At 39.8% G+C, this 13,846-nt stretch overlaps 1 protein-coding gene across 4 annotated transcripts in view; it reads right to left on the minus strand.

The window, feature by feature from the left end:
• VWC2 (von Willebrand factor C domain containing 2) overlaps positions 1-13,846 on the minus strand; it is a 55,174-nt gene that overhangs the window by 18,919 nt on the left and 22,409 nt on the right. Inside the window, exon 4 of one of the 4 annotated variants that reach the window (XM_041411840.1) lies at positions 702-1,515. The exons of the other annotated variants lie outside the window; for them this stretch is intronic. Coding sequence (XP_041267774.1) covers positions 1,460-1,515 — 56 coding nt within the window. The 3' untranslated portion in view covers positions 702-1,459. Of the gene's footprint in view, positions 1-701; positions 1,516-13,846 lie in introns of those variants that run through there. 4 annotated transcript variants of the gene reach the window in all.

Consider the following 13,846-nt stretch of genomic DNA (forward strand, 5'->3'; position numbering starts at 1 on the left):
AGCCTGTCCTCCTGCAGACCCCTGGTGCAGCATGGGCAGTGCTGGGCATTCTGAAGATCAAAGGAGATGCCAGAATTAGAGCGAGTCTACACATTCAGCCAAATGTCTGACCCAGCACAAATGGAGGGAAGGTGGTTTTTTTTAAAGAGCTCAGGAAGAAGGGGAGAACAGAACAAACTGGCTTCCCGAACTCATGCCATGAAAATTTCTGTACTTCACTAAAATGTTATATATGGCTAAGATAATTCGAAACCTGATCTGTTTCAAATAGGAACACACACTGCTGCTTGTTATGGTAATTTCCATATACATTTGAAACTTTCATTTGCAAAGAATATGTCAAGCCAATAAAATTCTACCAAGGCTTTGTAAAGTAAGAATATATTGGGAGTCACAATTAAAAGTGCCTCTTTGCAGAAAGACTGCTCTCCTCCCTCCCAACACCTGTTCAATAAATAGATTAGTCTTAGATAATACACACAACTTCTGTGGTTGATTCTGTGATCGGGTGGCGCACACACACAGACACACACACCCAAATTACTATGAAATTTAGTATTATCTGTCTGTGTAATACGAAATGAAGCACCTGTGCACACACACATAAACAGAGGAGCAGCATGGAAGGCAACTGAAGAGCAAGAAAAATTGCTTAAATGAAAATTATGTAGAATAGTAATATTTAATGCTCCAGCAGAGACCTTAATCATGATACAATGCACTACTGTATAATAAAACTTATTCTGCTGTAATTCACATTCAAGCAAGAAAAAAATAAAACAGATGAGGCAAGAGAGATTTTAATTCTCATAATTTTAAACATAAGAAAGTTCTAAATTCTTTTTTTCAAGGTCATGAGGAAACTCTGTGGCAAAGCAAAGGTTTCTATGAATATGTTTAGTGGTGTTCACAGCATGTGAAAAATGAGCCAGATCCATGGCTGTTATACACAAGGTGAGCTCCATGGGCTTGGAAGTATGAGCTTGAATGACTTGTACTGGCAGGGCCTTGCTGACAGTGCAGACCAGCGGTACTTTGCTGTCAAGTAGTTAACTAGATGGTCATCAATGAGGGGCAAGAATTTAAGCATTTTCTGTTGAAGGCAAGACTAATGTTTCAGCATATAGCCAACACCTTTGCAAATGGAAATGAAGCAAAGCTGTGTCCAGCCTGAGGGAGATAAACCTACTAGGTGCAGCCATGCCTAACTGGTGCAGGGAGTGTGGCACAGACACACAGCCTGGCACAGCAGGAAATGTCTCATGCAGAGAGACTTTTTTGTATTAGAAAAAACATTTTCTTGGGGAGAAACAATTGTTCTCTTGGGGAGAACAATTGGATGAGCCTTTGAAATGGATCAAGGTAAGACACATGGTGGCCAAGTCTGTGATTAAGCATTTCTGGAACATCTGAAACTGACTCAAACATGAGTCTGCACCAGACCCAGCTTGCAAGCTCTTCAGAGATCCGTGTGTACCACAAATGTCCTCCAATCCTTCCCAGTGACCAGCACTCCTGAAAGGGAAAAGCCAGAGTGGGACTCCTGGTAGGCAAACAGCCAGAGGAAGCTGAACTAAAGCAGGGAAACAGGCAGGGGCGCCAGAGAGCTCCTCCAGGCCAAAGGGGTGGTTGATGACACAAAGACTGCACAATAGACCAGCTTCTGCACCCTATCATTTTTCTGCACAGCCCAGAAGAACAGTGCAGGACAAGCACCGAGCCTTCCAAACCATCCTAGTGTTGGGGAAGCATTTGGACAACTTGGAACACCCACAGAAACAAGCATGGCTTGCAGGCTGACTGACCTCAGCTCTGTCCTCAGCAGTTGCAGACAGGATTTTCAGATAATTCTTCTAGCATCGACAGCTGACAATTCTCATCTGAGATTTTTGTCTCACTAGTACATGTTTCAAAATAGCAAACCTCCAAGGCCCTGGTTTTATTATTAGAATAATTTTCTGCAGATTCCCTGAACATGTACCATTTGATTTTTTAAGAAACTTGCCCACAAATTACTCCCCTTCCCCCATCAGAGATTTACACTGCTCACAGAAATTACATTAATTTTACAAAGACAGACAAGATTTTAGTGGAAAAGCAGTCATTATTCAGAACTCATCCCTGGACATGCTGGACTAGCATTTGTCTCTCAGCTCCTGCTCCCTTGATAGCTGATGCAAACAGCCACAGATGCCAAATCATTTTAGAAACTGACTATTAAAAAAAAGCAAAAAGGCTTTTGAAAATATGTTTGTTTGAAATATTAAAAGAGAAAAATTATTTTAAGGATTAAAAGACAAATAGTAGGAAGTCTGAAACAGTGTCACATAACTTAAGTTGCATAGATTCAGGTACAGGGATTTTAAACTTGTGGGAAATTTTACCCAGCTAGAGGTGTAATTAAACACAGCTGGAGAGCCCACTTAAAAAGTGCCTCAAGGACTGACTTAAAAAGTGCCTCAAGGACTGCTCTTGGATGTATGAATTTTGTCCATCTTGCTCACAACATGGAACTTGTCCAAGCACTTTGAGGAAAACACAACCAGGGATCACTCTGCTCCTGAGGCCCAGCTGGCAATCTTTGGTCTCCACAATGTGCCAGCTTGTAACTCCTCGAATTGCTGCTCTGTGCTGATCATGCTCTCACAACAACAACAGACAAAATGAAGTTTCTTGCAATAGAAAAAAATTGTACTGAGAGCCAGTGTCCTTCAGCCTCATGCTCTTCTACTGGTAGCTAGGGACTTGCTAAAAAAGAAAGATTTTGTGCCATAAAGTAAAAAAGAAAAAAAGCTGCTTGACGTGTGTCACACATTATTGCACAGCTACATTCTCTACAAAGTTTTCCAAACATGTGGGACACTACGTAGTCATACTATAGAAGACTCAAGTTTCAGCTTGTCACAGGACATAAGTTCATGGAAGATTCTTAAGTACGTTGCACAGATCTATATTCAAAGTGCAATTTCAGCTTCTGACAATAGTTTGAATTAAGGTGAGATACTATCGAATAAGAATGCTGATATCACTTTGGGAATTTATACAGATATACCACAGATTTTTGGCTGTCAAAGAACTTGTCGAAGACTGCTGTGGGACATGTTGTACTGAACAATCCCTGAGCACAGATGCATGTTGGCCCTATATTTAATATCTCAAAAGACCTGAGGTATTGATTTTCATTGCTATTATTACTTCTTCTTATTATTTTACTTTATTTCAGTTATTAAACTCTTGTAATCTTTTTACTTTTTTTTCTGATTCTCCTTCCCATCCCACTGGGGGCAGGGAGGGAAGGGGAAGGAAGTCAGTGAGCAGCTGCATGGCACTTACTACCAGCTGGGGTTAAACCACAACAGAAGCAAACAGCTGCTGCTTACAGTAACAGAGGTCAAAAACTATCATCTCATCAACATTTGAAGGCTCATGAACCTGTAGGTGAAGGAAAGTTAGCTCAACTCATCTAACAACACAAAGGAGCTGCAAAACAAATTTCTCCACATTTTGATGAGTTCTTCCATCAAAACTAATCAAAGACAAAAAATCTTTCTCAAAACCCCTCTATACCACACATTGCTTGTGATTCAGCCTACACCTAGCAAACCCAGTTCAGTCCCCATATTAGCACACACAGTGCTTGGGCTCTTTGGTGATCTAACATGTCCAGAACACCTGTAATTTGGAACATGCAACACAAATTAACCATAAATTAATCATGTTGTTAATAAAAGGGCTCAAAATCTTCACAGCACTAACAGATCAAGATGCCTTTTTGGTGTGATAATTAGTGCACTTACAGGCGAAGGAAACTGGGAAATCTACACAGCTGTAGACAAATATTTATTGGGGAATATACTCCTTTCTGTATTTGTGAGAAGTTCCTATTCATGAACTGCACTTCCACTGTTCTCTTGAAGAAACCAGCAATTCACGTGCCACCTCCACATCCCTAAGAGCACAATGACTGTTACCAATTAACACTGCTGCAAACTCCCCTGCCAAAAGAAAACCTGATTCACTATCTCCTGGACCAGCAGATAGGAGAACAAAGTAGCACCTGGAGACAACTCCTGCAAGGCAAAAACCTCCTGACAGGACCAGCAAAGTATATGGATGGAGCCCAGGGCTTTTGAAATTCATTTCCATTCTTTCTCACCAAATCAGTCAATGTAATAATTTAGTTCCCCTGTGGTATTTCAATGTTATCAACAGATACTTATATTAAACTTTTTTCCTTTTTCTTATAATTAATTTAAGCAAGCTTGTCTCTATCAAGCATATATATATATATGCTCTCTCTATACATATACATAAATATAGTTGTAGGTCATCAATAAGAATGTGTTTATTACTCCTAGGCTACCAGTGAGAGGTCATCATCAGGGCCAAATCAGGATCTACAAAACAGGTGCAATTCAAAAGAAAATCCCAAAATTTATCACCCCAGGCTGTAATAAGGTGAAATTTCTCAGTGCAGCTCAATGACTAAAACAGATTGGGGGTGACACCTGCTCTATTAGAAGCATGGGCTGAATTGTATTTTCTATGTATTATGGCAGCCTTTCAGTGGCATTTTCTGTTCAGGGGAGCTAGGAGAGATACCAATTAAAGCAATTACAGAATATGTACCAAGGGACATTTACTAATGGGACTAAGCTGTGATCCTGCCATTACCTTATTGTAAGCAGATGATTTTATACACAGCTTACACTCTCTCCTGGTCAATGAGATGCTGTAATTACACCTAAACCCACTACCCCTGCAGGAGTAGGGTTTTCAAAATAAAAAATATGTCTGTGCACACATACACCTGTGTATACACACACAACTAACTTTATGTTGTGTGTATTATATAGTACATTATTGTAGAATGTATTCTACACACAATTATTATATACTACACCATCTGTATGCACTGCATAAAGTGTAAAAGGAAAGACAGTATTCTACTTAGTATTATAAATCAGAGAAAAAAACCTGCATGTATTTGTTAAGATATTAAAATATAGCAGCAAACACAAGCCTGTCAGTGACAATATTTTCTTCTTTTGTAAGATGTGGACTTCCCGTACCATGCTGCTTTAGAAACAACTGAATTTTTTTTTTCAAACACTAAAGCAGCACACAAGTTGCAGGGATAAACACATACTCTAGCTGTCTGCTAACCAGCTCCAGAAGAGGAACACCAGACTCTGTGGGAAGTGTGTTGAGGCCACTGGCTCATCATGATTCATTTAAAGCTGTTCCTGAAGAGAGCTCAGCTCTGCCAGTGTTCACCTGCCCACAGTGCAAGATGAACACTTGATCCTGGGAGCAAACAGCTTTGGTTCATCTTGCATGAAAACTCGGAGCAAAGGAAAGCACTAAATGACTGACAAAGTCTTTGTTCTGCAAGATGAAATGTGAAACTACAGGCTTAATTGTGAATCATTGTTTCTTTTTTAAAACCAAGACTATGCTATCCAAAAAATGTGAAAACAGAGCTCAGCCTCCCTTACCAAATAAAATAAATTAGTGCACAAGAACTAGATTTTTTTTTCCACACAGCAAGCACACTCCTCTCTCATCCGCATTCTGATAGGTGCCTCTGTTTTGACAGTGCTGCGCTGGAACAAAAAACAACTGTGCAAGAAACAGGAGGAAAATTCAGTTGAACTCTTTAACTCTTTAGCCACTTCTCTCGACCCTTTGCCTAAAGGAGAAACTGCAACTGTTCTGAGGAGCTGGATCAAGAGAATAACTTAAAGGTCTGATCAAGGCTCAGAACTTGGGCTGTTGCTCCAGGGAGCCAAGGGCAGCACTGGGGTCTGATCCCCACAATGCATACAGCTCGATTCTCCACAAAGCTCAAAAACAGGGATAAACTACTTCAGAGTATTTTTACTATTAGGCATGTAATTATGGGAAATTATTTGGAGGTGATATCTGTAATATCACCTGTCCAGAATCACTGTCATCCCCAAAAGATAACTAGAAGAGTCTGAGTTCATCATCCACTAATTACATTATACCCATTTTAATGCTCTCCTCCACTTTTAAGGAAGTATTTAAATACTCTAATAATAAAGTTAAGGAAAACAAAGAATCGTGCAAGTGTGACAGCTTTCCTATACTATATAGGAAAACATTAGTTTGTGGATCCTCACCTCTGAAAGACTCAAACTATTCACTGCTGTTGAAAACACCTCAACCACGACCTCCATGTGGGGTTTGAACATAATAATGCCATTCCAAGAAAACAGCAAATACTCACAGGCTTCTAATTTTGATTTATGTTTTGTCATGTAGCAGGAATAGGGTATGATTTAAGGGTGCCTGGCCAACAGAATTTCATATGGTGTGTATATTTCTTACAATAGCTTCTACCAAGTTGTAAAACTGAAATAATTATTTTAAACCCTTAAAATATCGACATGATGTATTTACAAGCAAGTCTTAAAAATAATTGGATCATTATCATTAAAAGCTCCTTAACTGTCTGCAGTTTCAAAGTACTTGCAATGGTGGAGATATGATGTATAAAATGAGCATGTTTTTAATCTTGTTTTTAATCTCATTTTTAATGCTATGTGATCTAAACAACCAAGACATCAAAGACTAGCATTTTCTAACAGCTTTTTTTTTTTTTTTTAGTTAAATGACATCCAGTTTTCCTCTGCACTTTCTTCTTTGTCTCATGCTTTTCAATTTTCCCATTTATTTGAAATCACATTAAACTTACAGCAAAGAACAGATGTGCAATCCTAAATGCCTGGGTACATGACTCTCACAGTGGCAACCCCCAGCTGAGAGCAACCAGCGCCACCTCTCTAAGAGGTCACTTTATTTCCTTTTCAAATAAACATCAGCTTCACAGCACAGGCAAATGAGTCAACATATCCTCTAATTATCAGTAATCCAAAGATGACTTGAAGAGATAATGAATGACAACTCTGATGCTTCAACTCTCTACTGCTGCTTTTGTCCTGATTTCTGCTGCTTAACAGAGCTGTCCCCGACCTTGTGAGGGCACACCTGACTACGACACTGCCACAGACTAATGTATATCCCTTAAACCACAAGGTGGTTTAGAGATGATTTGCTTCTACCCTGCTCTGTGTGAAAGCAGCTTCTTGGTGCCACAGAGGCTCCTTGGCGAGCACGGCTCAGCTTCCCAAGGCACTGCCCTCATTCCTTCAGCTCCAGCCATACGTGCAAACTTCCTGTGTAGTCACATCAGATAATCTCCTGGTTTCTCCACTGCCAATTGTTTGATGCTACATGAGCGCCTGAGACTAAGGTTTAACCCCGTTTTGCTTGCTGGGACACCTGGAAGCCAGAAGATGAGGTAGCAGCAATCCACATGTGAAAAGCTGAGGGGGAAGGGGTTCTTGCCCCTTTGTGAATGAGCAGGAACTTGAAAAGCGCAGAAAACTGCTGGCCAAAGATAGGAAAAACAGAGTGGCCTAAATGTCTTGGAGAAGACTAAGCAACACTGCAGTTAACACGAAACCTTGATTGAAGGAAGAGTGGAGAGACCTCTCCTCAGTCAAACCTTTCCCAGCCATCCACATGACAGCCTGGGAGATGCAGGAATGCTGTGGACAATCTCCTACGGTTGGACACAGTCCAAGTCATCTGTTGACATAGAGGTCAACAGCTCAGTAGAGAGTTAAACTCACAGGCTGCAGAGGGGAAAAGAGATCTGAACAGTTCAACACTTTGAACACTGTCAGCACTGAGAAGTACTGGGTTACAGAGCACCTTCACACACCAGGATGATGTGTGCACAAACTCACCCTCTTCTTTCTCCCACTCTCCTCATGCTTGCACAATTAATTTATTTAAGATGTGAGTTGTTCAGAGGAAGGACCATCTGCTTTCTCACCTCACAGCTGCTCTTCCATGATCAAAAAACACAAAATAACCAAATTCTGTCCTTACTGTAAAGCACATGTAATATAGATATGTAGGTCACTTCATGGTGGGTTTTTTTTCTGAGGTATTTTTTTTTCTGTGGTGTTTATTACACGTAGCAACAAAAGACCTAGATCAGGATCCTGCTAAAGTGCTGTTGTCTTGTTATTTTCTTCTTTGGTTTTTCTGTTTTGTTTGTTTGTTTCCTTTTTCTCCAGAAGTAAGGTTAGAGCACAGTGTATCCTAGTTTCAGTCTGTTAGGACTGCATGACCACAACTGTGGAAATCAGCCAAATCAGACAGGGTAACCCAAAGAGCTCAGCCTCTGTATCTAAATGTCTGTATCCAGGACAAGGCACTCCTTCCTTGCAGTTTTGCTAAATAAAATCTCTAAAATTGTTGCAATGGCAATTTGAATCCTCCTGTTCTGCATGACTGCAAGCAGCAGAAGCTCATAGGAAACATTTATAAGAGTGCACACAAATCAACACCGGCACTGTCTATTCTGAACACACTATAAATAGGCAATGACCCAAATGTAACCTGGCTATGGCCCAAACAGTCAGTTTGAAAGTTGGCAATTACAATTATACCAACCCAAAAAAACTACCTGAGAAACACTACACCTTCATTCAGATATAAGTCCTTATCCAAGATTGACCCTCATACTCTTTTTTTCCCAAAGGAACCAGGCAACATGGCAGTATTGATGGTGCTAAGAAACACCTGAGTACACATATTCTTAATAAATGGTTTGAACATGGAAGTAGAAAGTTCCCCATTTCCTTGAACATGTACACCTTCTTTGTGGTTTAATAAAAGCAATTAAAGAAACCGAAGTCAGGGTTAAACAAACAAGCTTACTAAACGGGAAAAATCACCTTTACAAGTAATAATTATTTGTAAAGGAGTCCTGAAGGTTTCTTACTTCCTTCACTGGCCAAGCTTTAAGATCAATGATTGAAACCATTCTTTATTTTTCAATATTTTCAAACTTTATGTAGGCACAGGATTATCAGTATAATGTACTGAATTGTTCTGTCACGAGTAATAAGAACTATTGGATTTTTCCCCCCCCTGCTTGATACACATCCTTGAGTGCTATCCAAATCCCCTCTTTTGTGGCTATAAAGATGACATATTAGGGTGAGAAAACCACCCTGTATAAGAAAGGCAATTGATAGTTTAAGTAATGATAGTGTGGGGAATATGACATTAAGAACTGTATTGATGAAAATAAGAACATACTCCTTATACGAAATGTGCATTTAGCCTGTATACTGGTTAAAGCAGGGATTTACTTTTTATTCTCCATACAAATGTCCATGGATTTAGAAACTGTAGTGCTATTGCCAGCACAAACCAATTGCAAATGTAATGAAAGTCTCCCCAAGACTAGAAGCCTCTCGAAGCAAGAGACATTTCTGACAATGTGTCGTGAGGAAGGAGGCATTGAGATGCTGAGAGACATTGCTCGATCTGGTCAAGAAATCTGTGCTAGAAATCCTTTCTGAGTTTTGCAAGTAAACATAAAACCATCCAAAAGCAGCGGAGATTGAGTAATTTTATCCAAGCAATGAATTCATTACTGTTGCCAAAAAAGTCACATGAGCTACAGGTGCCAATAGACATCAGAAAAACTCATTTCAGAACTTTCTGTTTGAAATGCATGGCATGTCCTTAGAATGAAAGAGGAAGAAAAAGCAAGTAATTCTCCAAACCTGAAATATTTTTTTCCAGCCAATGCCAGCTTTGATGGCTACAAGGAGAACTGGGCATCATGGGCTTCCCTCAGACAACATTGCATAGGGATATCATGGACTCATACTGGATGAGATGCCCTTGGGTCCCCATTCTGAGTTTTTCAGACTCAGGATGCTTACCCTAGACACTGACAATCTGGGAATCACTAAAGTACCTAACAGAATTTGCATATGATATTGATCTTAGAGCAAAGGGAGTCTTTCTCCTCTTTGCTACACTCTCTTAAAAAAACCAAACAATTTCCTTGTGATTTTCGTACTTGCAAAAGATGAAATGGTATCTTACAACCTGCAGCATGGAAAACATTTCCCAACAAGGAAAAGCATCATGTCTGTTCACCCAGAAAAAAACAGCTCAGAAGTGAAATCATTCAATCCTTCCTTAAGTGTCTCTGCTGTTCACAATTATTTTTAAGGTCATGATAAATCCATTATGACCAAAGGCAATAACTAATTAAAAAAAATCAAATCACCAACAAAAAAACACAAAAACACAATCAATTTTCTTGAATAACCCAGTGCCTCTACTGACTGCAGATCTCTACCACATTCCCTTTTAAAAATAAACATTTACCTGTGCAAAAGTCCTGCTATGCTTCGCACATAAAAAAAAAAAATAAATAATAAAAAAAATATCCTGACAAAGCAACAGAACAGTGGCTTGATGGAAGCCATGCTGTCAGACTTACAAAATCTCAATAATCTCATCAGTACAATGGCTGCTTAGCTCCTATGATGCTGGGAGAAAAGTTTTAAGATGGTGATGGATGACTTTGTTGAAGATGATTAAAGCAGTGAAATAAATCTGGGGCTGGTGCAGGACAGTTTCAGGGAAGACAGAGACACATGCACCACACAGTTTGTGCCCATCTGCCTTGCAGGGTTATGGCCAGCCAAGAAGATGCAGGCTGGGCTAGTGTAGAATATATGGCCACCACAGCTCTGCTTTCCATGCCTCCCACGCCCTAATTCTTCACTGGACAAACATTTTGACTTGACCCTATGGCTGGGTATGTTCTTCTCCTCCAAACACAGATAACAAGATAAATCAGACTGTAATAAAAGCACTTCTTGCCTACCTCACTATGGGGATACAATCTTTTTCTTAAGTGTGTGTCTCTAATTCATCCTCTCCCATCTTCTCGGACTCCTTCTCTCTTTCTTCCTTTTCATCTTTCTATCTCATTTTTTTGCTCATTCCCATACTGTCCGTCTCCTTTCCTTAAATCACTTTAGTGATATTTGAAGTGAGATGTTGGCAGAATTAAAGACCAGTTTAGATGACCAAGAAATATCCACACCAGACAGGTGTACCAGAACAAATTTATCAGGAAAGGAAAAAGTATCACTTTTTCTGAGCTACATTCCAAACAAATACACGAAATAGTTTTTGTTTAAATATTTCACATTTCAGTGGTGATATCGGAAAATTGCCCACATTTTCACTTCAACACCAGAAGAAAGGTGTTTACTCTCTTTACAAGTCTGCGTGTGTACAAGCACATAATAAGGGCTAGCACACTCTTGTTTGAAATTGTTCTAGACACAGGTGGGGAAAAGAAAAAAAAATGCAAGCATTCCCTTCCTTATTTCATATTTTCAAATCTTCTCATATCAGCGTGTTCTCCTCATATCAGTGTGGGTTTTTTTATCCTTTTCTCATTCCTGTGCACATAATCTTTATCACAGTTTGGCACGGCTTTGCCTTGTGCCTCTGCAAATAGGTATAGCTCATTCCAGTGGGAAAATGCCCAGTGACAGAATTGAAGCTTCCAACCTCATAGCTACAGACCTGTCTCAAGCCCACCAGCAGTCTTAAAGCTGATAGAGAAAATACACAGACTGCACACCAGTTTCTGGTTAAACAAAGAAAATTGGATTTTTATCAGTTTCACTGCCACCTTCTACATAGCACTGTTTTGTCAAGAGCCAATAATGAAAGAGATTAGCAGCAGATGAAGAAAATACAGTTTTGACTGAATTCATAGATTTATCTCAAACATTTTCTAGCCAGAATTATATTACATTCTTTTCAGAGCTGAAATAGGATTACAAAGCATGGAAATGAATGCCTTAAAATATATATCTATATTATTGCCTGTGACTGAGAAGCTTCATTAATGAAGATGTCTCTGAAGATTTCAGGTTTGTGCATAGTCTTGGTGAAGGTTTAAATATAGTGACAGTACATGTCAGCAATCTATAATCCTTTCAGCTGGCATTTTGAATGGATGCCCCAGGAAAGAACAGAGGGATTTAGTAGTTCATAGGCTAATGCATAACCCAAGAGTTAACACGAAATTTCCTTTTTTGTCCATGTCTCTTGTGCACATGACCAATGGCGTGGTAGTTGGCCCACCAACATTCTTCTCCAACACAAGTTCTGTGTGTTACAGAGGCACTATGTGGCTGAACTGCACTGGAGATGGTTGGGATGGCTACATACTGTGCTTGTGGAGGTCTGTACAAACACTTAAAATAGACAATGCCAGCTGGAAGATGATGCAGCAGCTGGAAGACCTGGAGGTCTTTCTGAAACGCCCACCTAATCGCTCAGTGGTGCAAGAAGAACAGAAGAAACTTCTGAAAAACTGAAGAGAGATTCTCCACACAGCTTTTAACTGAGACTAGTAAAAGAATGTGTTAAAAAAGATAAATTATTGTATGAAAATGCAAATCTCAATAGGAGAGCAGTAGAGCAAACTCTCCCCATAAAACTGGAGAGGCAAACTCTTTTCCAGAGTCACATATAAGCTACCCCAGGCAAGGCAGCTCCCAGCAGACACCTTCCCGTGCATCCAAGGAGTCAGAGCTGGCCAAATAACATGGTAACCACATCATTTCTTTGTGCACACAAACTGTAGGAAACTTGTGTGCCTCAAGCATACTCACCAGATGGGATAATAAGGCTCAGACAGATCACTGACCTTCCTAATAAAAATAACCCAGAAATAGAGGTTGACTGAAGAAATCTGTGTCATGTTACCAAACTCCTAAACAGTCCATGGAAAGCCATCTATACTGACTCACCCAGTAGCTTGGTGTTCCTACAGATTTGTGCATCTTGTGAGGGCACAAATCACTTGGTTTGGGGCATTCTTAAGTATTCCTTGAATTTTCTTTACAGAAAACAGGCACTGAGATTCCACTGCTGGGAACTACTCAGCTGTCTTTCCATGAAAATGATGAAAGCACATATATATGCATTTATGCTAAGCTATTCTCTCTATAATTATCACTGAAGATGGTTTCTTACACTAAAACAATTTTGGAGAACTCAAGTCTTTCAAACATCACAAAATGAAAATGCCATTTAACCTTCCATAAATGGAAGACTGGCACCCATTTAAATAACATCATTTTATCTGGAATTAGAAATGTAAATATTATCAAATAATCTGATACTTGAAAATAAATTCATTATTTTAGAGTTTCAAAGGCCATATGAGACACTATGGTCTCCCCGAAATCAGGGAGGTTTCTATCCTGTCCCCATCAATTCTGTTTTTCCTTTCTTGATGTGTACCCCAATGTTTAAACCCATGCTGGCGAATAACCACATTCACACAAGGCTACTCTGCTATTTTCCAGGCATTGTCACATCATGTAATTCTCTTCCATGTCCTAAACCAGAAAGGATTAGACACAGTGCCAATTATTGCTAAGCACAATCTGCTACGAACAAAGCACACACTGCAATCCCAAAGACAAGCAATTTTGCAAGTTCACAGGCAGAAGATAACTGCAACTCCTCAAGAGGCTCATCACTCCCATGGAGATTAGGCCTGGCTCAGTGAGCTGCAGCAACTGGCAGCATCTTTTCTTGTACACCCATGGCCTGACATTCTCAGGCAGCCAAAAATTTAATGTATCCAGAAGCTTTCTATGAACACAGCCTATGAACACGTCCCCAACACAGAGAGGCAGCTCTACTTGGCCATGCACTGGATGCCCTGGCACAGATGGATCCATCTTGTATTTGAGACAGCTCTATATAATTTCCACAAGGAAAAACTAGGCATCAAGGGCTAGTCCTCATTTTATTAAAACACATATATTCCAAAAATCAAACTAAGTAAATATTCTAATTCAACTCAGAGCAATACCTGCCTTTTACAAACAGGGCTTCTTTAGCTGGGGTATTCAGAGGAGACTGAAGGGACCTACACTAAATGTTAGAGGCAGGA

Source organism: Onychostruthus taczanowskii, unplaced genomic scaffold (genome assembly GCF_017590055.1).
Source record: "Onychostruthus taczanowskii isolate IOZ18803 unplaced genomic scaffold, ASM1759005v1 scaffold37, whole genome shotgun sequence".
NCBI classification, from domain to species: Eukaryota; Metazoa; Chordata; class Aves; order Passeriformes; family Passeridae; genus Onychostruthus; species Onychostruthus taczanowskii.